General features: G+C 37.1%; 1 protein-coding gene across 1 annotated transcript in view; it reads right to left on the bottom strand.

The window, feature by feature from the left end:
* The window catches only part of INTS7 (integrator complex subunit 7), a 92,857-nt gene that overhangs the window by 26,216 nt on the left and 39,830 nt on the right, over window positions 1-26,811 (bottom strand). The window contains exons 8-13 of the mRNA XM_043569006.1: window positions 16,714-16,831; window positions 11,927-12,061; window positions 8,475-8,572; window positions 5,709-5,948; window positions 4,005-4,142; window positions 2,726-2,932 (exon numbers count right to left, since the gene is read on the bottom strand). Coding sequence (XP_043424941.1) covers window positions 2,726-2,932; window positions 4,005-4,142; window positions 5,709-5,948; window positions 8,475-8,572; window positions 11,927-12,061; window positions 16,714-16,831 — 936 coding nt within the window. The remainder of the gene's footprint in view (window positions 1-2,725; window positions 2,933-4,004; window positions 4,143-5,708; window positions 5,949-8,474; window positions 8,573-11,926; window positions 12,062-16,713; window positions 16,832-26,811) is intronic.

The following is a 26,811-nucleotide window of genomic DNA, read 5'->3' as shown; positions in this document are numbered from 1 at the left end:
TGGAGATGTTATACATAGTCACTCTTTTATAACAATCCACCATCGTAGGCAGAATGCTAAGATGGTTCCTCTGGTTCATATCCCTTGGTATCCACATCTTCAGTAATCTCTGAGTGTGAATGAAACCTGTTACTTGTTTCTAACTAGTGCAATATGACAAAGGTGATGAATTGGGGGGATGTAATTTAGATCCTTAATGAAGTGACTCTGTATCAATCAAAAGAGAGATTCGTATATTCTGGATGGATCTTCCCTAATCAGGTGAGCCCATTAAAAGACAGTCTTGAAGGTGAGAGATCTTCCTGCTGGACTTGAAGCTTCCACAGATTCTACAGCTGTGAGGAAATGAATTCTGCAAACATGAGTTCTGAAGAGGACCCTGCGCTTCCTCGAGCCTCAGACAAGACTGGCCCTGGCAGACACCATGACTGCAACCAGGTCAATATGAGCCGAGGACCCAGCTAAGCCATGTCTGGACTTCTGGCTCATGGACACAGTGAAATAATAAATGAGTGTTGTCTTAAGTCACTAAATTTGTGGTGATTTGTTACACAGCACAGAAAACTATAATACTTTTTACAATTTTTATTCTTAAGTAGCAAGATAACTGTATCATTAATCACTGTGTTGGGAAATTAGCTACCCAGCGTCGCTGTAGGGTCCCCGTAAGCACAGAATGTTGAGCTTCTCTTGTTTAGTTTGGCTGAAGGAGGTAATTCACAGAGCTGTACAATCTCACATCAGCTCATTCACGTGGCAGGAGTAGAAGGGCGTCTGTGCTCATATCTTCTCAGTTACAAAGATGCAAAGCTAGTATCAAATCCACACTTGCCCAATGAATGATAAAAATAAAATCTTTACAAAAACCCTGATGGTATAGTACAATCAGAAATGTGGAAAGTTCCAAATGACTGTAAGGATCATACTGCCTTCTTCTCTAACCTGTTATCAAGAAGAGAATCATTTCCTGATTTTTTTTTTTTTTTAACCTCAAAGCAGCGTCTGGCACATAGTAAGTGCTTATGGTCTGTTGAATAAAAGAACTCCATTTCAAAAGGAGATGATGTGAGGCCCAATAACCTGCCTTAGGTCATAATATGTTAACGGCAGAGCGGAGATGAAGACAGGGGCTTTCTGTCTGTCAACTGAGTACTTTCTTTCTATGTCAGAATTCAATCCTTAATTACTGCCAAGCCTCATTAAATACACTACCACACAAATCATTAGAAGACTATTAAATATTCAACAGGATTTTCATAATATTAATTCTGTCTGCTTCACTGTTCTCTGAGCTTCTTTCACGGATGGAACCTTTTTCTGTGCTGAATAAACAAGCTGCACGTGAACTAGAAAATGAAATAATTTTACTGATCGCAACCAATAACCATACCTTTTGATTTTCTGAGGCATTTATTAGCCTGATATAGGTAACAACACTCTTTTCCTGGAATAATCAAGAGGAAAGAATCACAGTAGTCCCTGCTACTGGGAGCACCATGAGCTAGAGAGAAGCCATTTGTGTATTCCCGTTTTTAAAACAGCTGCTGATTAATCCTAGCTAAAAAAGAAATTATACTTCAAAAGATATGTACCACAGGAGTCTGAATATTCTGTCTCTTTTGTGACATCTGTTTACTCTTTATTCTACTTCGGAGCATCTCTTTTGGGATGGCCCACCATTAAGAATAGTTTAGATTAGGGGCGCCTCGGTGGCGCAGTCGGTTAAGCGTCCGACTTCAACCAGGTCACGATCTCGCGGTCCGTGAGTTCGAGCCCCGCGTCAGGCTCTGGGCTGATGGCTCGGAGCCTGGAGCCTGTTTCCGATTCTGTGTCTCCCTCTCTCTCTGCCCCTCCCCCGTTCATGCTCTGTCTCTCTCTGTCCCAAAAATAAATAAAAAACGTTGAAAAAAAAATTAAAAAAAAAAAAGAATAGTTTAGATTATGTGATAAACATATGTAAACAGGTACCAAAAGTTTTATGGTTCCATGTAAATATATACAATCTTAAAAGTTGGGTGACAATACTTACAAATTGTCTAATTTTGATTATATAAACTCTTGACTCTTGAGGGGAAAAAAATCTTTGCATTAATACAGAACACGCTCCTCTTGGATATAGGTTCCTACTTTGGAATACGACTCATTTCAAGGAAACATAAGAAATGTTAATGGTCTGCCCTTCCTGCAACCCCTTTACTCTCCTGGCAGAGAAAACAAAAAACAGTAGCTGGCTGACTATTAATTTGAATAGGAGGATATCACAAAGGGGTAAAAAATGGGACGCTAGCATCCTTGATAATTCCTTCTTTGTCTACAAAGTAAGAAACTCTAGTTTCTTAGTGAGCAGCTTCCAGGCATGAAATAGGGGGCAAGGAGTTACATGTGATGGTTGGTACTGAGCCAGTACGTCTTATTACTAGGAGTCTAGAGAGGAAATACCTATCTCCATGTGTCCTTTCTGCATGGATTCAGTAATCCTTCTTCTCTGTGGTACCTAGTACTTGACAAAAACAAAATGATAAACTTCCATCAACTTATGAATATTAAAAAGTGGGGGAGGGGTTAAGGATTTACTACCATGTCCTATTTATTGTTTTAATATTGCTAAATCTATTTATCAGCAGATTTTTCAAGGTAGTTAGAACAGAATAACCCAAAAAGAAAAGGGAGACCATTCTCACACGAATCAAGTTATCACCACCAAAGGAGAATTAAGAGTACTTACTGTTAAGGAAGCAATCCCTTTGTGGTAGAATTTTAAAGACTCAGCAATGCAAGAAAGTGCTGAACTATAGTTCTCCTCTTGCAACCCGGTGAGGCACTGTTCTGCATGTGAGAACTCCTTCAGACTATTCAGCCAGAAGTAGAAATGTTCTGAGGCAACCTGAGTCAGCAAACTCTGATAAAGCTCTCTGGCCATGTCATGGTTACCCTAAAAAAGGGGGGGGGGGGTGTGCACATGATGAGATTCTTACATTTGAATTAGGTAGTGAGGCAGCTAAAAGACAAACTCAAACCTTGGATAAGTTTTAACAATCATTCTTCACATTATATAATTCTTTGAGACTCAGTCTAAGTATTTCTTCAGAGAAAATATGCTGAGCTGCTTTTATATAACAGAATGCCTGAAGTTCTTTTCTAAAACAGTTCCAAAGAGAAAATAAATGGAATGAACTATAACTCACATCTAGAATTTTAGTTCAAACTATAGAAAGTATGAACATCTACCGTATGTCATTCTGTATGAGCTAGTTAGTGCAGTGGGGAGGTGGGATGTGAACTCCAGTAAGTTCCCTGAAGTGATTATTAGCAGCACCGCGAATGCCTCTCGAAATGACTGAGGGAGGGGAGCTGTTGGGGGGAACGTGAGCTCGGTATCCTGCAGTGCCTGGATGCTTGGGGGTATTGACTATAACAAAGAATTGTTCTCTCGATAGAGCTCCTCCCCACATTTGAGAAACACCGTAAAATGAGAACATGTGTTACAATATCTAGAATAACACTTCTCAAACTTGCTCTCTGGTCTTATCCCCAAAGGATTTCTATACTGTCCAAGCTCTATATTTCTCTCAAACAAAATAAAAATTGTTAGGCTTTTCATATGGCTGAGAAGGGAACAGCCTACTAAAACGTGCCCCTATCTCCAAATAAGAATGACAAGGTTGGAGAGAGAGAAGGAAGAAAGATCTGGTGTACCGATGATGGAGGATGGAAGTGGTGGGTGGGAGGCAGCTGTGGTTATGAGAATACAGGGCAAAATGAAGTGGCTGAAACTCTTCAGCCAAAAAGAGTTCATATTTTTGGAATTCCCATGGAACTTTCCCCATAACAACACACGAGAAAAGTTATAAACTAGGTCCTTTCCATTATCATCTTTCAATCCTGTAACTAAAACATACTTCCATATTTACTTTCCATCTTGACTAGGGGTGACAATCACACAATCAAAGGTTTGTAACCTGTCACTTTCACCAACCCAGTTCACACAGAAGGATAACACGTACCATTCTGGATGCCTGTCTGGCAATTCGGTAAACAGTCCATCCATTGGAGACACTTTCGAGCTGCTGCTTAATTACTGCCTTTACTTCAGCGGATAGTGCTTTCTGACTTGCTACAAATATCACAGTGGCCAAACTCACCTAACGTTGAGAAAGAAGGAAGAAAAATAAGGAAGAAAACATGTAATTCTATCCAATGTCATAGATAACTTTAACCAAAAGGGAGAAAAATTAGAACCCATCAAAAAAGAACAAAATTTGTTTTCCTTTGACATTTATTAATTTTCCACTTCGAAGTCATTAAGCAATTTATCCCATTGCTCAGAGTATTGTTTGTAATAGCAAATAATCAGAAACAATGCCCATAAATACGGATAAGGAGATTATGATATCACACAGTGAAATACCATATAGTAGTGAAAGGGGTAAACCAGAGATACCCTTATCTATTAGATGGCTCCCACCAAACAGGCAAAGAGACAACATGCAAAAGATTTCATGTAGCAAGATAACCTTTATATAAAGTTAAAAATATGAAAAGAATATTGTTTATTACTTAGGATATATACCAAGGTAGTAAATGTATAACATGCATGGGAACAATTAACACCAAATGCAGGACAGTGGTTAGCTCTGGGAGAAGGAAGAAGATACTATTAGGGAGGTACATAGGGAAGTACAATTCAACTGTACTGGTAAGATTTTTTTTCTTAAGCTAGGTGACGGATGCAAATGTTTTCATATTATTCCTTATGCTTTAATATTATGTTTCATAATTTAAAACTGTCTCACAGTAGTACTAACAAAAAAGGGACAAAGAACATTAGTTGAAAATGCTGCTTCAATAAAAAATAAACTTGGCTAACTGTGTCTTAGTATTCTGAAGCTAATATATACAAAGGTCCACATAAGCTGGGATAACTGTATGATGTCATTCCCATGGCTACTGCCACTTGGTCATCAAGGGTAACTTTTCCTGGTAGGAATGAAATGGGGGTAATCTTTTACACAATTCTCCCTGGAGGATTAAATATAAAATGAGCTTGAGTAAGAAATCTCATTACACTTTTCTCCAAGCCCTAAATTCAGATGACCACAATATGAAGCGGCCAACTTAAGGCTTACATCTCATTTATGCTTATTTAGAGCGAAGCCTACTCTCAGCCCTGGAGAACTTCCAACTACACGTTATTATATAGCTTCCCTGTCTTCTGTTTCTAAGCATGCACCTTTCCTAACCCCAGGACTATACTGAAACCTAAACAGGATTCTAAACAGCTACAGAGGTCCTGAATTGGAAAAGAGGAATTTGAGCTAATTTATGGTCACTGTTATCATTACATCTTTAACTTACATTGTTGAAAGTACAAAATAGGGTTTAGTTCATTACTGCTTTGCATTAGAAAGGAAAAAAAATTATTTTCACTTGGTAATAAAACAAAAATATCAGACTGGAGGCTTGGCTACACTAAGCAACTTGACAGGGCTTGGGAAGAATGCAGTTTTAGATTTGAACTAAACAGAGCTTTGTAAATCAAAGTGGAAACAGTCAAAAGCTCACAGTTCTAATTCTGTTCTGACTTCAGCAGACTCTTGGTCTTACATAATTAATCTAAGTAGAGTCAAACAGTAACGTTGACTTCCTAAAGTAATTCCCGCTACACCAGATCTATTCATCCCCAGCAGGTTCAAAAGGTGGCTCTTTACCAGAAGTTCCTGCTGCTTGTCTGTGGCTGACCGTCCGATCACCTTGTAGAGCTCCATGAGGTCCCCGAGCATTCCGTCGCCCAGCACTGGCAGCTGCATGGCAATGGCCGCCAGGCAATGGCACATCAGGATCCGCGCAGCATCCTGAGCACTGTGCAGCTGGGTCAACAAGGTCTCAACCACTGACTGGCTAAGATGAGGCCTGCCCTTGGCTAGCTTCACCATACAATTCAGAGCAATCTGCACATTGAATAAAAGATGGACCAGTTACATGCTGAAGGTATTAAATGAAGCTTTAAAGAAAAGAATTTTGTACAAGTGATTAGGAAATATCAAGGAAAAGGTTTTCTGTGGGCATAACATTTTCCTGCCTAAGAAACACACGGCATACTGAATCTTATTATCAGGATCTGAAAGTGAGCCATGTTTAAATGAGAGTAAGTCGGGACTGTATATTAACCACTCATTTCAAGGTAGGCCTATTTAAAAAAAAGACTTGAGATGAAAATCACAACAAGGAAGAGGCCATATACATGCCAAATGGGATATCACCATGCTGCACTTTCGTTACTTTTCAAAAACTGCTTCTAAAGTATGGTTTGTAAACTTCGCTATACCAGCATCACCCAGGATGCTAACGAAAATACAGATTTCCGAACCCCACCTGTCCCAAACTTAATAGATTAACTTTTTTTAGTATTTGGGTTACTAGGAGTTTAAAGTTCAAAAAAGGTGTCCTAAATGACACTGAGGCACACTGAAGTGGGAAGAGACTTCTAATTTTCTTTCTTTCTTACTTCTCACCTGAAATCCAAAAATCAATTGGCTTTAGAACTTCCATTCGGTCCAGTTAATGGCATCGACTAATATCCCAGCCACCAAAACCAGAAACCAGAAGTCCTCTCATTTTTATGTAGCCAACTGACTGCTACATTTAGTCATTTCCATTTTCGCCAAATCTTCAATATCCACCTCCTTTCCATTCTCTCTACCACGACATAAATCTCTTCCTAATTTCCATCTCTTGAAAGCACGGGCCCGTTAACCCACCTTCGCACTACACCCATGTAGCTTTCAGTATGTGTTAGGAAGACACAATGAGGTCTTCAGAACCAGACAGGTCCAGAGTTGAAGATCAGCCTGCCCTTGATCAGCTAGGTATCTTTCAACAAGTTATTTTATCTTTCTGAATCTTAATTTCCTCGTGAGCATTAAAGAGGGACAAATTTCACTAGATTGGTTTTTTGTAAAGAAAAAAATATATATACAAGTTGTCAACAAAGTATGGCACATAACAGACATATTTAAATAACAATAATAACTACAACAAATGTTACAGCATGTCCATTACTTTAGAAATTTTAATATCCCCTCAACTACCTTGAGAATCAAGACAAAGTTCCTTGGCATCAGGTCTGGTAACCTGCTTGACAGAGCAGATCTTCCAGATCTCCTAATTGTGTCATGTAGCCACAGGGGGCTATTCACCATCTTCCAACATGAGAGGTAGACTGCTGTTTTCATAACTTCTATAACAGTCATCCCTTGGATTCAAATGATCTTTCCTCAATACTGAAATCCTACCCCATCTTTCAAGGTTTAACTCACAAGACAGCTACTCATTCAAATCTTCCCTAACATCCTTAGTTCAACTGAATCACTCTTAACTCTTAACTCTCATTAGAATTGCACTGTGATTCGTACTACCAGGGAACTTGGTGCATTCTGTTTGGTATTATTGTCCCTTAGGTAAATGTCAGTGTGTTCTAGATGGGGAACTCCTCTAATACAGAGACCTTTCTTGACCATCTATGTATGTCCCATGGTGCTGAGACCAGTGTTTTATTGACACCTACAACTGGTAAGAAAAGGATTTGGTTTGTTTTCTTTCTCTCTTTTATAAAACTTTTATGTAAATGTATTATGGCTCCAAAGGGATTCTGGGGATGAATCATTTGCCAAACACATTTTTATTTAACTAATATCTTTACTGTTCATCACTGTGACATACCTTTTCTTAACATTCTAAACTAAGTTATGACTTACTTCGAACTGAATCATAACTTAGACAAGCTATCATTCTTACAATCTCTAATATCTACCTAATAGCCTTTTACTTCTATTAGCCCCACCTTTCTTAATTTTGTACCATCACAAATTGTATTTCATATTTCACTCCAATAAGAGTAGGCTCATTTCACATCTTAAAAGCCTTAAAAATCTCCAGTGTCATAATAAATTTTAAATATCTCTTTTAAAATCTCTTATCAGTGTTACCTCAGATTATAAACTTCTGTAAGTACAGGGGCTCTGCCTATTTAATTTTGCCTTATGTTGCCTAGGACCTTCATATGTATTTACTTCAACTAAATAAACACTGTCAACTGAAGGCAAAATAGGCCAAAGTTTGGATTTTTACTTTGTCTATTCTTTGGAATAACAATGGTCAAAGCAATAATTTTGAAAATGAAGATCAAGAGCAAATTGTGTGTTTAAGCCAGAGTTGACAAACTACTGCCCTTTGGCCAACACCTGCCTGGTTTTGTAAATAAAGTTTTACTGCTGCACCACCACACTTTCTTTCTTCCCCTATGCATACCATCCATGGCTACTTTGTCCTATAACTGTAGAACTGAGTAGTTGTGACAAGAGTGTATAGCCTGCAAAACTTAAAATATTTACTATTTGGCCCTTTATAGAGAGACTGCCAATCCCTAGCTGAGGCAATAAAAACAGGCATTATATTAAAATAAATGATATTTTCACCTTTAACGTGGCTTGAGCACCTGGACTATCATCTTGACTACAAAGTACCAAAAGGGATTCCAGGCCAAAGACAGCATCTTGTTCCAGTGCCAAAAGGTCTAGAGGAAAAACACTAAGTTTTACAGTGGTCAAATGGAGAAGATTAAATACACACACACACACACACACACACACACACACACACTTAGAAGAAAAAACATTAAGGACTGGAATATATAGGAAACACTGTCATGTGTAAAGCTAACCTTCCTGAAAAAGTACATGCGCCATTACTTATGAAATGTAAAGGCTATCTTTAGACTTCCACTTTCCACTACTTTACTAATGATTATAAAAATGTATACATTACATCAAACTAAAAACTTTCTGCGCAGCAAAGGAAACCATTAACAAAATGAAAAGGCATCCTGCTGAATGGGATAAAATATGTGCAAATCATGTATGTGATAAGGGGTTAATATCCAAAATATATAAAGAACTCATATGCAGCAGCAAAAAACAAACTATCCGATTAAAAACTGGGTAGAGGACCTGAAAAATCATTTTTCTGAAGGACATATCCAGAGGGCCAATAAGTACATGAAAAGAGGCTCAACATCACCAATCATCAGGGAAATGTAAATCAAAACGACCATGAGAGATCACCTCACACCTGTTAGAATGGCTGCTGTCGAAAAGACAAGAAAGAACAAGCTGGTGAGGATGTGGAGAAAAAGGAACCCTTGTGCACTGCTGGTGAGAATGCATATTGATGCAACTGCTCTGGAAGGCAGCATGGAGGTTCTTCAGAAAACTGAAAACAGAACTAGTATATGATCCAGCAATTCCATTTCTGGATATTTACTCACAGAAAATAAAAATGATAACTCAAAAAGACATATGCACCTTCATGTTCATTACAGCATTATTTATAACAGCCAAGATATGGAAACAACCAATAAGATGATGGATAAAGAAAATGTGGTATTGATACACAAAGGGTCATTATTCAGCCACAAAAAGAAGGAAAACCTGACATTTGAGACAACATGGATCGATACTGAAGGCATAATGTTAAGTGAAATAAGTCAGACAGAAAAAGACATATGATCATATGATTTCACTTATATGTGGAATCTAAAACAAACAAATGAACAAGCAAAAAGCAAAAGCAAAAGCAAACAAAAACCGAGCTCATAAGTACAAAGAACAGACTGGTGGTTGCCAGAGGCAGGTGGTAGGTAAAAATGGGAGAAGAGAGTTGAAAGGTGCAAACCTCTAGCTATGAGATGAGTAAGTCATGGGATGTATTGTATAGCATGGTGAGTATAGTTAATAACACTATATTGCATATTTGGAAGTTGTTAAAAGGGTAGATCTTAAAAGTTCTCATCACAAGAAGAAAATTTTATAACTGTATACAGTGACTGACGTTAAACAGACTAACTGTGGTGATCATTTCACAATATATGCAAATATCAAATCATTGTGTCATACACCTGAAACTAATATTTAAAAAAAGATATATATACCCACATTAAATCAAGAGCTAAAGCCGTAAAGGTATAAATAAAGCATAACTGAAACAGGGTCACCAGCTTCACTGAGGAAAATACTAGGAATGGCAAACCATGTCTTCCAAACTAGACATAAATCTTTAATCTTCTTTCCTAACTGGACAGATTATGCTTGTCTATTTTCACCTACAAGGTAACTTTCTAATGAAAACTGCACCCCTTTTAGGAAGTAATGAAGATGCCACATAATCTTATTAATGTTTTAAGTCAGACCACAAAGAACAAATTCCTTAAGATGTCTCATGTAATAGAGTACTACAGCATCTTTCCACTGCCATGGGGCTAAAATTTCTCTAGAAGCTCTAGAAAGTTCTGAATATATTAGTTAACCATATTTAGGTTAATATGTATGAGCTTTGAGAACACACAGTTTTCTACGTTACATGGTAGAAAACACTCATAACTATTTAAAAAATAAAACAGGTTTAATTATTCAAATAAGAATCAACATTTAAAGAACAATTTAAAGAAATGTTATCTGAATTAGTATAAGGCTTGACAAACAGTGTTAAGGACTAATGAAGGTCAGGATGCTAGAGAAAAAAAATAGGTACTAAGAATGAGCAGTGCTGACGTTTTGTGGGGCTAAGATTTCTATTTATGATCCTTAATAAAGATCAAAATAAACACTGTAACAGAAGAAATATCCAAAAGGCATTTCTGGTTTTGAACACCAGCGTGAACTTATTCAAGCCTTTATTTAGATCAAAGATGTTAGGAATATAATAAAATGTAAGCATTTTCTCTTTCTTTCTTTCTTTCTTTCTTTCTTTCTTTCTTTCTTTCTTCCTTCCTTCCTTCCTTCCTTCCTTCCCTTCCTTCCTTCTTCCCTCCCCTCCCCTCCCCTCCCCTCCCCTTCCCTTTTCTTCTCTTTTCTTTTCTTTTCTTTTCTTTTCTTTTTTCTTTTCTTTTCCTTTTTTTTTCTGAGAGAGAGAAAGAGCTCCAGCAGGGAAGAGGGGCAGGGGGAGAGATCTAGAGTGAACCTTAACCAGGCTCTATGGTCCACAGAACCCCAAGTGGGGCTCAATCTCAGAACCTTGGGATTACGACCTGGGTCCAAATCATGAGTCTGCCAACCACTTAACCAATTGAGCCACCCAGGCACCCCTAAGCATTTTCTATTCATATCTTAAATTATGCAAATCAGTTTAACTTTAAATACCCAGAGACAAATTCTATGCCAATTTAATTCATATTACTCTGTTAACTCATTTGCCCCTAGGTGAAACTATTTGTTACTTAAGCCCCTTGTTAACTTAAAGTATTTTTTCCTAAATTTTTCAGGCTTTTATACAGGTGAACAAACTGTCATACCACAGGGCCGTCATAAGCGATTCCTACCCACAGCACCATCCACGCAAAGTTCAGCACTGAGAGGAAATGGGCAATGCTCCACGAAACCTTTCAGTTCCACAATCTCAATCCCAAGGTCCTCATTTTCATATTTTTATTTTTCATGGGATTAAGTAGTCTTGAGAAAACCTGCTCTAAGAACACTTCAGGAGGCAACCAGTAGGTAAAAGCACAAGGGCTAAAAATAATAAGGGATTAAAAAACCAAAGACAGGGGCGCCTGGGTGGCGCAGTCAGTTAAGCGTCCGACTTCAGCCAGGTTACGATCTCGCGGTCTGTGAGTTCGAGCCCCGCGTCGGGCTCTGGGCTGATGGCTCAGAGCCTGGAGCCTGTTTCCGTTTCTGTGTCTCCCTCTCTCTCTGCCCCTCGCCCGTTCATGCTCTGTCTCTCTCTGTCCCAAAAATAAATAAACATTGAAAAAAAAAAAATTAAAAAAAAAAAAAATTAAAAAAAAAAAAACAAAAAAAACCAAAGACACATACACAATTCCACCAAAACCTGAATTTGAAAGTTTATATATAGTATCAGTCCTGATCAAACTGACCTTTTTCTTGACAGGAGACAGTTATATTAGTTAGGACTCGCACTCCATGAGCTGCAATGCCCCTGTTGTTATGGTAACAGCATTCTTGGGCTAATCGGACCAAGTCAGAAGATCTGGGGGAAGAACCCACGTTTCCTAAACAAGAAGAGAAAAGTAGCACCGATTTAATTCACTCATATAGTCCAAAAGCAATTCAATGTCTAGGTTCATTTTTCTCATTTTCAAAGGAAAATTTCTACTCCATCTACTTCTACTCCATCATCAATAAAAACAATCATTCCTGCTTCTCCTGTCAAGGTACTTAGAACAGGTATATGTGATAGTCTGTAATGATTAGGATCTAAAATAATATAGGACTTTCCCACAAAAATATTAATAAAAACTGACTAAGGAGGACAGCAAAAGCCAAAACAACTAAAGATTGGTTCTGGGGAACCAATTGGTTCTCATTAAAATTAGGATGTCAATACAGGCTTCTAATCAGGTAAACCTGACCTTTAAGAGAGGAAAGAAAAAGAGAAACAAAACTTTTAAAGTTTGCTTTTCTTACCTCAATGGCTGGCACAGAGTTAAGGTTTACACAGAATTCATGATTTTAGAACTGGAAAGGATTCTGACATCACATGATTCAATGCTTTTTACAGAAGAAAGTGAAGCCCAAAGATTTTAAGCATCTTGCCCCTGAGATCATAAAATCTGTTACTTATGTCCTACCCCTGTGCTTTACACCTTATGCTCTCTGCTGTAGATTGCAGTGACTTTTAAAATTCACACTTGAAATTCTGTAACGTAAAATCAGTTACTTATGTCCTACCCCTGTGCTTTATACCTGACGCTCTCTGCTGTAGATTGCAGTGACCTTTAAAATTCACACTTGAAATTCTGTAACGTAAGGCTTATGTTGCAAATATTTTTACATACAGTAGAGAAGCTCTCAGGTATAAGTGAGTGAGCTTCAAGAAGATTAAAGCTTTTCAACTTTTTAGCAGTCTCTTGTTCCTGCCTTCCTTTTTCCATTCTTGCTTATTTTCCATGATTCCTACCAACTTCAACCTTGCCTCTCCTACCAAGGTTGATCATATCTTTTGAGGCTGAAGGGGGACATCATTACTACTTACAACAGGCATAAACCAAGACTACCTCAGGCAGTGTGGGACATATGTCGCCTTACTGATCCCCAGTTTAACATAAAAATACTAGCTCAGGTAAAGCCTCAGTGTTTTTAAAATATTTGAAAAGCTTTTCAAAACTATGGCACTTGTATTTCCTCCATTCTTTTTCTTTCCTATGTGATTTGGACAAAACAGACTCATTTATAAATTTACAAATGTGTTCTGCAACTTACATTTTTCCTTTTTTTCTATGAAGTGTCATCATAGGACACTTGGCAAAAAAACATAAAAATCCAAAGAAAAAAACAAAAATCATCCCAAATCCCACAAATGAGTGTGGCATTATTTCATTAGCTTTCTAGAGTGTTTCCTTTAAATAATTTTTTTTTCCCTTTACGCACATCAACACAATTTAAAAATTCACACATAGGGGCGCCCGGGTGGCGCAGTCGGTTAAGTAGATAGTGGCCAATACTCTGCCTTTAAAATATAGTATTTTGTGGCATTTTTCTATGTTAACTGTTTCAGGGAAAATATTACTTTTAAATTTAATTTTTTTATTTACTTAGAAATTATTTGCTAAGATAAATCCAACTGGTTCAAAAGGTTCAACAAATATTAGAAAAAGGTATAAAGTCAGTGAATGAGAAGTCTTCTTCATGCACCCAATGTTATCAGTTCCTTGTGTATCATTCCAGGCTCTATAAATTTGCAAGTGCACATATTTTGCTATTGCTTTCTCCTTTTACACAGTTTTGAATCTTGCTTTTTCTTTAAACATTGTATCATGGAGATTATTCCATGCCATACATTCTTTTTAATAAATTACACTGACTTCTATTGCCGTTGTGTAACATTATTTCTTTAATGTGGTCCCTACTGATGGATTTTTTTATGCTCTTACACCCCTGCTGATGGATAGTATTTTGCTATTACATATAATGATGCTATGAATACCCTTGTACATCTGTCATCTGTCAAATATGTGACTATATTAGTAGGATAAATTCCCAGAAGTGAAATTTCTGGCTCATTTATAATTTTGAGGAGTATTTCCAAATCACCTATGCAGACTAATAATTCACAACCCATGAGCAATGAATGAGAGTCGTGGTTCACCCACACCCCTGCTATCAAACTTCTGAATCTATGCCAATCTGATGGACTGGTAAAGTATTTCAGTGTGGCTTTGTTTGGCATTCTTCTTAGGTATGTGCGACACTGAACATCTTACATGCTTACGAGCCATTCGTTAGTGATTTAGATGCAAAATTTAATTTTTTTTTTACAAACTATCTTGCTTACATTGAAAAAATCTAAGCAATGAAAACATACTTAAACATTTACCACTGCTTACTGGAATAGTCCAATTTTGTAAAATCCTTGACTTTTAATTTCCTATAAGTATTACCTAATGTGGTTATTTAAACCTTTTGCTTAATTCCATATAGAAACTGCAATTTAATAAAATTCAACATTCAATAGAAGGACAAAGCTCAAGAAGTGCTTGAATACTATAACCTGACAAAGCTTATACACGACTTTCAAAAAATAAAGAAAAAGAAAGTCATTTTACATCTAGGTCATTTAGTATAAAACTGCACCCTAAGTCAGAACTTTTGGGTTCAGGCCCAGGCTAAGGCACTTTATAATGTGTGCCTTTGGACATATCACTGCAAATCTGTAAGCCTCGATTTTAATACTTATAAACTCCTCTGCATGTGCCTTACTTGAAAGGCTACTTGTACAGAAGCAATGAGACCTTGCATGGGAAGGCACTTATAAGTTATAAGACACAATTAATACTCTGCTTACCAAAGCTTTCTTCAGGTAGGATGTCGGTCAAGGATAGTAAGTATCAGCTGAGAAACTGAGACTAGCTGATTCATGTAGAAAAAGAACTTAGGGAAAGCATAATGGGCATGTGATTGTTGATAAAAAAGGCTGTAATAATACATCCCTTGCAGGCAAGCCCCTTTGCAATGCAATTTTCTAATTCCTTGCCTCAAGAGGTGTTTATTTCTCCACTTATTTAGACTTGGCTGTGTGACTTGCCCTGGCTACTGAGACATGAAGAAACATGTGCAAGCAAAACGCGAAGAAGTGCTTCTGTGTTGGTGGCCTGCCTTCTTTTGGCTGCTGTGAGGACCCTGAGGACACGATGTTAACAAAGCTAAGCTGGCCTGCTGAGAGTCCCATGCAGGAGAACCATGGTGCCTCTGCTGAAAGCCTTTCACGCTCCAGCTGGTGAATGAGACTACTTTAGACCATCCAGTCTGGTCCAGGTTCCAGAGGACTGCAGTTTTCTGAGTAAAAGCCAATCAAAATTGCTGATATACAGAATCAGAGCAAACACGATGGTTTTAAGCCACTAAGTTTTGAGGTGATTTATTTTGTAGCAATGGATAACTGTAGAAATACCTCACAGAATGGGGCGCTTGGGTGGCTCAGTCGGTTGGGCGTCTGACTGAGGCTCAAGGTCATGATCTCACAGTCTGTGAGTTTGAGCCCAATGTCGGGCTCTGTGCTGACAGCTCATAGCTTGGAACCTGCTTCTAATTCTGTGTCTCCCTCGCTCTCTACCCCTCCCCCAGTCACGCTCTATCTCTGACTCTCTCAAAAATAAACAAACATTAAAAAGAAAACTTTTTTAAAAAGAAATACCTCACAGAATTACTGGAAAGACTAGAAAACTAAGCTTAGAAAATAGGAAACAGGCAAGGCTAGAGACCAACCAAGATCACTGCCCAAACCATGCACAGAATGAGTTCAGTGAAGATATTGCCACCACTGGCACTGATTCCTCAACGTCACAACTTACACTGCTGCCAAAGGGACCACGCATGACACAGCAAACGCCCACTGCCTACGGCAGATCCTACAAACTGGATGTGGCTGTGGTCACCGCGGTATAACTAGTATGTATTCTCCCACTTCCCAACTTTTTTTTTAAATTTTTTAAAATGTTTATTTAATTTTGAGAGACAGAGGCAGAGACAGAGCACAAGTAGGGGAGGGGGCGGGGGGAGACAGAGATAGAGGAGACAGAACCCGAAGCAGGCTCCAGGCTCTGAGCTGTCCGCACAAAGCCCGATGGGGGGCTCGAACCCACGAACTATGAGATCATGACCTGAATTAAAGTCAAATGTTTAACTGACTGAGCCACCCAAGCACCCCAATAAAGGCATTCTGAAGTTAAATCATCTGGAATAGGCAACTAGGAAGTCATTATTGAACTGGGGTAAAGTTTTATTTTAATCATTTTCCAGAGGGATGACATATACCTAAAAGAGGGCATGTGACATTTGCTTTTAAACATCACCACCATTTGGCCTTTGAAATGTACTTAAATCCAAAGGGCACTTTGAGTCAGAGGCATACAAAAGCAAACAAGCTTTGTTAAGTATCTGCAAAAATACTGTTTCACCTACATCTAATTCAAAACAGGGCAAATCTAGAAAACCAATATCCTTGAATTATAATCAAAGGTGCAAGATTTTATGACAACAGACATTAGTTAAGAAATCCTTTTCAAATCAATCACTAGCATATAACAGAGTATGAGACTGGAACCGTCCTGGATTCTAAGGCTTTACAGAAGAAGCAACATGACCCATCAGCATGAAAAAAGGGATTACCACATTGTCCATATGCTCTCCCCTGTCTTCGCCTTACCTGAAGCTATGCTGAAGTAATGTTTGATGGCAATGGTCCCTGACAGTGTGGAAAGGACAGACAACATCCCAAGTTTCAGGCTGTCATAAGGAGTCTGGAGGGCACATTCACAGAGTGCCTGAAACACAGAGGAGTAAAGAACGCAGAAGTTGAAATGCCAATATACTTTAAAATTGTCTAGTTGTTTTAAATGTTCTAGCTTTTAGAAAAATTGTATCTTCCCCACCCCCCCCACCCCAAGATAAAAACTTAGGTCAAACTGCCACAGCCAAGAGGACCCTAAGGAAACATGTTAGCTAAATATAATGTAGTTTCCTAGATGGGCTCCTGGAACAGAAAAAGGACACCAAATAACAACTAAAGGAACCAGAATAAGGAATGAACTTTGATTAATAATAATAATGTATCAACAGCTTATTAATTTTAAAAAATGTGCCATATTAATGTTAATTACCAATAATAGGGGTTAACTGGATGTGGGGTGTGTGGCGATCCTCTGTATTGTCTTTCCCATTTTTCTGTAAATCTACACCTATTATGAAGAATAAAGTCTACTTAAAAAAAAAAGGTCATCATGACTGATTTTTTATTAAGCCCAGTGTATAAATTACGTACTATTTAGTCCTCACAAGCAGAATCTCTACCACACTCTGATTACTTGAGAGATACGTATGTTAGTTCATGTATGTATATTAAAAAAAAAAAATAGAATGTGGCAATTCTATCTACTATACAAGTGAATGAGCTGTCTCTTCTCCATTTCGGGTCATCTACTCTATGCCTAAGATGATCTGAAGAATTACGAAAAAGAAGATGCTTTTCTTTCAGCACAGTCAGCTATAAATATAAGCTTATACTACAGGGACTCCTGCCTCATCCTGTATATTTACTCTTGGGACATGTCTTGTAAGTAGTCAAATAACTTCCCTGCTAAATTCAACTAATTCCCATTCTCCAACAAGGGCAAAGGTTCAGAAAATGGCAAAACTTAAAGACCAGGGGAAAAATAGAAAATAAAATTCCAGAAAGGGTTAGTAAACTTTATAAAATATAAAATAAACTTAGTATGTCCCAGATAAAAAATATCAAAATCTTGGGAATGGGGAGATTTAGATCATCTGTTTCTAAAGATCATATGGAAAAATAAAAATCAGAAAATATGCAGAAAAATTCTGATAAAGTATAATGACGGACAAAATAAGCCCTACCAAATATAAAATGTATAATAAACCTGTAGAAGTCAAAGTTTTTCATATCATGGACAGAGAAATCAATCAGAGAGAACTGGTGCCAGAAATGGATTCAACTACACATAGAGTTTAATATACGATAATGGCATTTCAAATCAGAGGGGCTTTTAAATCAACAGTTCAAGGACAATTGGCAAGTCATTTGGGTAAGATAAAACTAGACTCTTGTTTCTTTTTTGTCACAAATAAAAACCAACTCTATAAAAACTACTAAGGGATCAACATGGGAAAAGAAAAACTAAAAATATAATTGACAAACCTGGAAAAAAAAATATTCCCATCATGTAAGGTCAATGAAGGCCCAATAACCTTAATATACAAAAAGTTCTTACTAATAAATAGACAACCCAATAGAAAAATGAGTAGTTCACAGATAGTATTTATACAAAATGGTTTTTGTATATAAAATGGCTTTTAAATATAAGAAGTTAAACCTCACTCATAATTTGAAAAATTTAAATTAAGAGACTTTTTTTCACCAGATTAGACAAGTTTAATAAAATACAATACTGAAAACAGTGTGGGATACAGGTGTTCTCATGCATTGCTGATAGAATGGTAAAATGGCGTAAACTTCACTGGTGGGTAAGTGGCATTAAATATAAAAATTTTAAATGTACATATCATTGGACCCAAGGACTCCTTTTTTTAGAAATGGTACATTCATAAAGGTGATTTTTTTTTTTAAACCAACTAGTCAATGTAGCAATGTAATCAGTAACAGTAAAAGTACTAAAAACAACTCTAATGTCCGTCCGTCCGTGGGACTGGAAATATAAAGGGAGTACCACACAGCTGGTAAAAGAACGCAGTAGATCTAAGTGCTAACATGAGATGTTTCCCAAGATGTACTATTGATAAAAGGTTCAGAACATGTATATACTGTATTTCCATTTTCGTACAGAAAGAAGATGGGACATACACATGCTTGCATATGGATGACAAATGACAAAATTCAGAAGGATATGTAAGAAAATAGTAACGCTGACCACCTCTGTGGGTGGGGGCTGGGGGAAGAGATGATTTGTATCTCATTCATTGTGCACTTTGAACTCTGAATTTTTTATCATGTGCACATGTACTTTTTCAACTGAAACAAAAACCTAGTTAATAAGAAAAGCAGCAGCAGCAGAAGCAAATAATCCCGGGAGAAATGCAAAAGTAGTTTCTGGTCATGGAAGGGAAGACTGTGATCAAGATGAAGCAAACAAGAACTGTAGCAATTAGATCTGAATATGGAGTATTTATTTGTGACCTAAGAGGAGGTATGTCCAAAAGAGATGAAGGCTAAGAGAGAGAAACACTGCATAAGGAAGATTAGGTCAGATTAAGGATGACGTTGAAAGGTAGGCAGAGTAATTTAGACTTAATGAGAAAGGTAAAAGGAAGCCACTGGAGAGGAATAACGTTATCAAAAGCATTAGGGAAGATTATTCTGGCAATGACAAACACAGTTGAGAGCGAAGGAGCCAACCTACAGACTATGGCAGTAATCCAGGCAGGTGGTGATGGACAATAGCCTGAACCACAGCTTGGTGGTAGGAATGGAGAGTGGAGTGTGAATATGAAAGACGTTTTGAAACAGATTATGTATGAGGGAATCAACAAGGACTCAAGGACTACTACAAAATTTCAAACCTGATGACAAGAGCATGTTGATTCCATTTTTGAAGATTGAGAATTTACGGGAATAAGCTAATTTCAGAGGAAAGACGGAAATAGGAAGAGATATGAAGTCCAAGGAGAAATATCTACCAAGCATTTGGAATCTGACAAGAAGCAGATTTTTAACTGGAAGACTCACACTGGAATTCTGGCCCTGCCACTTAGTATCTCTGTGATCTGAGCCAATTACTGAAATCTTTGAGTCTCAACTTCTTTGTCTGCAAAATGGGGGTAAAGATGTATACCAAATTGCTTTCATGCAAAACATCTCTGGAAAAACATACAAGAAATTAGGCATTGGTTGCCATTGGGCAAAGGAGCTGAGGGGATGGCAGAAGAGTAAGTGGGAAATATTTTACATATATATAGATAATACATATATATATACACAGTGTGTGTATATATCTATATCTATATATCTATATCTATGGATCCTTTTGCAGCTTTTGAATTTTCACACATGAATGTATTGGCATAAAAAGAAATAAATGTTAAAATAAAAGGGGGGGGCGACGTTTATTGTCTATAATAATAGAAAGTCCAAGAATTCTGTAAGCTCTACAAGCTACGATGCTGGAAAGTAGTTCAGCTCAAGGAGAAGGACTAGAATGCCCAGGCTGATGTGAAGGGGAGCAGTCAGACTGGCACAAAATAAATGGGAGGAAGCACCCAGCTTCAACTCAACCCAAAGACTCAACTCCAAAGAAAAGGAGGGGTGAAGAATCCAAAGATGATACAGTTTCAAGTGTGGAAAAACTGAGTGAGGGCAGATCAGTGCAAAGAAGCCAAGAGAAGGGGCAGGCTGAGGGGGCCGTGACGAAGGCAGAAAAGCCTCCAGATTTAGCATTAAGAACACTGGCGACGTTTTAAGTGCCTAAGCAGAAGGAATAGGGAAACAGATCTAAATGCAAGTGTATGAAAGAAAGAGTGAAGGATCAAGAAATAAGAGAAGACACAGACGCTGTTTTTGAAGTACAGAAGAAAGCAGTTTTTAAAAAAGTGATTGTGGTTAGGTAATACCAGTCTTTATTTATTCGAATACTTAAGCCATTTCCACGTATCTATGTCTTATTCCCTAAACTGTCCTGCCTTGTGCTATTAACTTACTTGTGCTTAAGAATAAAACCCTCAGCCAAATAGCCCCAGAAGTTAAGGACTATGTCTTATATTTCTATGTATTAAAAATTATGCCCTTCCGACTTCAGCCCGGTCACGATCTTGCGGTCTGTGAGTTCGAGCCCCGCGTCGGGCTCTGGGCTGATGGCTCAGAGCCTGGAGCCTGTTTCCGATTCTGTGTCTCCCTCTCTCTCTGCCCCTCCCCCGTTCATGCTCTGTCTCTCTGTCCCCAAAATAAATAAACGTTGAAAAAAAAAATTTAAAAAAAAATTATGCCTTGTAGAGTGCTCTGTGTATTAGGAGACATTTAATCTTTCGGGACGATCAAGAAGGCATATGTGAGACATTTATGAAAACGATATTAATGATTTTTAAAAAGCAAGAAGAATTTTACCATTTAAAAAATTGAGGGAAAATATTAGAAAATTAATGTTATCTTCTAATTTCTGTCATTCAGCACAGTGCTGGGTACTAAAATGCTCCCAGTAAATACATACTGATTTCAAGGTTCATTAATTCAGATCAGTAAGCTTAGCAGAGCACATCACAAAGTTCCCCAGGGATGGCACATCAATCCTATGTCAGTGATGAAGTCTGGCTCAAGTTTCTGTTCCAAGGACATAGCCTATTACAAACTGTTCTTACCAGGGCCATTTTCACATTGACAAAAAGGAAAACTAACTCTTCAAACAGAGCGCCCTTTCTCACTCACCACGACAATCTTCTTCACTATTTGGTCTGAATTTCTCTCTCTAGGCTGGCTTACCTCACTTCTCAACTGAAGCTCTGTCCTGAATTACCGTTTTCTGGGTCAGTTCCTAAATAGGGGCTTCTCCTCTACCCTAGAATGGGACTGGCCACCAGGGATGTGTTCCAGAAAAGCATGGCAAAAATTTTATAATCTTTAAGGTACAGAAAAACATTACGTTTCAAAGTACTCTGCCAGAGACATAATCTCTCAAAATGTCTCCATTCTACTAACCACAAAGAAAAAGATGTAAAAGAACTAATTCTCAGGCTTAACTTGTCATTCCTCCTAGTATCAGATAAGGTACAAATCAGAGCTCTCAGGAGATATAAAACCAAAAATAAAATTATGTCTTTGAAAATACCCAGAATAGGGGCGCCTGGGTGGCGCAGTCGGTTAAGCGTCCGACTTCAGCCAGGTCACGATCTCGCGGTCTGTGAGTTCGAGCCCCGCGTCAGGCTCTGGGCTGATGGCTCAGAGCCTGGAGCCTGCTTCCGATTCTGTGTCTCCCTCTCTCTCTGCCCCTCCCCCGTTCATGCTCTGTCTCTCTCTGTCCCAAAAATAAATAAACGTTGAAAAAAAAAATTAAAAAAAAAAAAAAAAAGAAAATACCCAGAATAATCTTTTGCTTCGTAACAGACAGGTTGTATAAATCAACTTCTTCAGATAAGATTATAACATCAAAATAAGTGTAAGCTGTAAACACAAATTAACACCAACTAAAATGGATATTTATATTAGCAAGCATACAAAATCCAAACAAAAATATAAACACATGAAAAAATATTTTTGTTCTTATGAAATTAATTCTGTTTTTGGCTATTTTAATAAAAATACACTATATTAGGCCTTCATTTTGTGTTTTTAGAACATTTAGAATGAAAGGATTTCCTTTAAATCTGGAATATATGATTCCATATGTTAATTATAATACCTACCATCACACCAGCAAAAGTAGCAATGAAATAGACACAATCACTCTTGAAGTACCAAAACCCAAAAATTAATCAGCGGTGGATGCGACTGGATGAGAGGCAGGAAAAAAGGAGGGAGGGAAGGGGGGAAGAAGGAAGCCCTAGAAAAAATATAATTACTCTTGGTAATTGGGAGTAAAACTCAAATTTGAAACCAACAAATATCATTATCACTGTTTTCCTCTGTTCTATTTCAATATTTTCAAAAATATATCTAGGTTGTGAGGTAGTGATTATTTGACCATATCTATTTAATTAAGATCAATATGCTCAGGTTTCAGGCACAGGAAAAAATTCTTTGTGAGAGAAACAAATATTAAAAAATACATATTTTCAATTAAAATTAATCAAATAAAAAAGTTAATCAAAGAAAAAAGAAAGATAAATCAGAATTAAAAACTCAAGGGAAGATGTGGTAAAATGAAGAAATACTAGCAAGCTGTGAAATCAACAAACTAGTTAACATTTAAGTGACTGTTAATGTGGCTGTGAAGTTCAGTGCATATATTATGAAAAAACTTGTTACAAAAAAAAAAATCCCACTGCATAGCATTAAAAAAAAAAAGATTGATCATTAAATTCCAGATTCTTTTAATAAGATATAGGAAAGAGTGAAGGGGAGAAAAAAGAGAATTCAAGTCTGCTAAAATTTGCAACATTTCAATGACCACACTTTCCATTCTTAACAGACACACATGTTCTTACATTACTATATTGAGTACAGATATAAGTAAAGTAAAAACAAATGTTTAATTAGCATGTAAAAATCTTTTTAATTCACTAGAACATAAAGGAATAAAGAAAACAATCAAAGTAACAAAGGAAAGTAATGGAGAAAGGAAACAAAAAAGAATGTATAAGAACAATAGGAAGATGGGGAAAGTAAGCAAAACATCAGGTATATCAATAAATGCAAATAATTTATGTTACACTATTTAAAAAGACTCAGATTAAGTCTAAAGAGGTAAATTTAACTATGTGCTATTTATAAGGATTAAACCCAAATGACAGAGAAAAGTCAATAATAAAATTGACAGACTAATGAATACATGCAAAGAAAAATAAGTAGCAATGTTAATGATATATAAAGAATCAGAGACAAAAAGCTTTCATGTTTTATTTATTTTTGAGACAGAGAGAGACAAAGCATGAACGGGGGAGGGTCAGAGAGAGGGAGACACAGAATCCGAAACAGGCTCCAGGCTCCGAGCTGTCAGCCCAGAGCCCGATGCGGGGCTCGAACTCACGGACCGTGAGATCATGACCTGGGCCGAAGTCGGCCGCCTAACCAACTGAGCCACCCAGGAGCCCCTAGAGGCAAAAAGCTTTAAATAGGATAGAGGGAGCCCCTAGAGGCAAAAAGCTTTAAATAGGATAGAGGATTCCTTTATATTAATAAGTTCTATTTGTGCAATAAGAGCATTAAGATTAAAAAAAATTTTTTTTGTTACTGTTTATTTACTTTTAAAGAGAGAGTGCACACGTGAGCAGGGAAGGGGCAGAGAGAGGGGGAGACCCAAAATCCAAAGCAGGCTCCAGGCTCTGAGCTGTCAGCACAGAGCCCGACGCGGGGCTTGAACTCACAGACCACGCGATCATGACCTGAGCTGAAGTCGGACACTCAACAGTCTGAGCCACCCAGGCGCCCCTAAGATTTTTAAATTAAAATGCAAATGGGTGTGAGAAGAGAATAAATATCAAAACTCCATAGATCAAAAGGAAAAAAAAAAACTAATTTAAGATGGTATACTTGAGTACTATCAATAAAGTAGATTCAATATAGCTTTATACTAAAATGCTATATTAGTAATATATATAGTACATAGTATACATATACAATATGTAACATTACATGTAATATGTAATATTAACACAATACATATATATAACATGTAACATTATATACTATATATTTGTCTACATATTATACTACATAGAACATATCTGATATAATTAATATAGAAAATATACCTTCTTTTTAAATCCTTTGAACTACAGTTGACACAGGGGTGAGGGTGCTGACTCCCTACACAGTAGAACATGGTAATATGACAGATCTATATATAAAATCCATGTATAGGTGGACCCATGCAGTTCAAACGCATGTTGTTCAATGGTCAACCATATTTATAAAAAGTGATCCTACACTGGGTCTCAAAGAAACTTTAAAATTAGAAATTAATAACAGAAGGTTGGCAACAACAAAAATTCCATGAATACAAAAAACTGCTAACTTCAAAAACAGAAACTTCCAGTTATAAGATCAGTTGGTATCAGGCGTGGAACATACAACATGACTACAGTCAACAGTGCTGTGTGATGTATATGAAAGTTGTTAAGAGAGTAAAGCGTAAGAGCTCTCATCGTAAGAAAACTTTTTTCTATTGTTCCTGCATGAGATGACGGACACTAAGTAAACTTACTTCGATCATTATTTCACAATAAATGTAAGTGAAAGCATGCTGCACGCCTTCAACTTATACAGTGATGTGTGTCAAGTGTATCTCAATAAAACCAGAAAAAAACAATATGAATAAAGAAAAAAATTAATTTCAGGGTCACAGAAGAAATCAAAACTGCTCTCTTGGAAATCTAAGAAAACAATCATTTATAATACCACCAAAACCTACGAACTACTTAGGAATAAATCTAACAGAATGTTACAAGATTTGGATGCTTTAAACTAAGAACTGCTGATGATAAACTAAAACCTAAATAAACAGAGAGAGATATTTTGTTCATGGATCAGAAAACTCAATACTTTAAGATGTCAGCTCTTTTCAAACTGATTTATAGATGCAAATACCAATCAAAATCCTAGCAAGGTTTTTTGCAGAGACTGACAAATTGATTCTAAATTTTATATGAAAAGGCAAAGGACCTAGAACACCCAAAATAATTTTGATAAATACAAAGGTAGAGGACTCACAACCTGATTCCAAGACTTACTATAAAGGTACAGTAATCAAGATAGTGTGCTATTGGGATGCCTGGCTGGCTCAATCGGAAGAGCATGGGACTCTTGCTCTCAGGGTCGTGAGTTGGAGCCCCACACTGGGTGTAGAGATTACTTAAATAAATAAAACTAAAAAAACCCCAAGACAGTGTGCTATTCATTTAAGGATAGACACATAGATCAAAGAAACAGAACCCAGAAACAGACTTATGTCAATATGGTCAAAGAATTTTTAACAAAGATGCTAAGGTAAGTCAATGAAGAAAGGACAGTCTTCTCAACAAAAGGTGTGGGATGATTGCCTATCTAAATGCGTATCAATCCCTACCTTGTACTTGAGTAGACAACAGTCAACTCAAAATGGATCACACAGAGCTAAATATAAAACCACAGTTATAAAACTTCTAGAAAAAAACACAGGGCAAAATCTCTGTGACCTTGGATCAGGTAAAGATTTCCTAGATAAAACAAAAAACACAACCTAAAAAAGTGAAAAAAAAATTGATAAACTAAATTTCATCAAAGTAAATAACTTCTACTCTCTAGAAGATACTGTAAAGACACGTACTGGCAGGAAATACTTGTAAAATACATATCTGATAAAGTATCTGTACTCAGAATATATAAAAACCTCAGTAACAAGAACACCATCTTTAAAAAAAATGCATAAAAGATTAAAATAGGCACTTCACCAGAGAGATATAGATGACAAGCCTGAGAGATACTCATCATTAGTCATTAGGGAAATGCAAATTAAAACCATGACGCAATACCATTGCATACCTAATAAAATGGCTAAAATCACAAAGCCCTGTGATAGAAAGTGCTAGCAAAGATAGAGAAGTAGAACTCTTACATACTGCTGGTGGGAATGTAAAATGGTACAGTCAGCATGGAAAACAGCTTGGCAGTATCTTACAAAGTTAGTAATATATTTACCACACAACCCACCAGTTCAAGTCCTAGGTATTTACCTCAGAAATGTCTCCCAAAGACCTGTACAATAGTAGCTTGATTTATAATAACAAAAACTGGAAACAATCCAAGTGTCCCTCACCCTGTGAATGAATAAGCAAACTGTGGTACGTCCATACACTGGGATACTACTTAGCAATAAAAAGGAACAAATTACTGCTTAATGCAGCAACATGAATGAATATCAAAAGCATTATGCTAAGTAAAAAAAAGTCATATCCAGAAGGCTACATACTGTGTGACTGCATTTATATTCTAGAAAGGCAAAATTATAGGGACAGAAATCAGATTGGTGGTTGTTAGGAGTTGGGGGAAGGACTGACTACAGAGGAGCCTGAAGGAACTTTTGGGGTGATGAAAATGTTCTATATGTCAATCAATTGTGGTGGTGGTTATATAACTACACACACTTAC

Source organism: Prionailurus bengalensis, chromosome E4 (genome assembly GCF_016509475.1).
Source record: "Prionailurus bengalensis isolate Pbe53 chromosome E4, Fcat_Pben_1.1_paternal_pri, whole genome shotgun sequence".
Taxonomy (NCBI): Eukaryota; Metazoa; Chordata; class Mammalia; order Carnivora; family Felidae; genus Prionailurus; species Prionailurus bengalensis.
The sequence above is the reverse complement of the archived record's forward strand: the minus strand, read 5'-3'. Positions and strand labels throughout refer to the sequence as shown.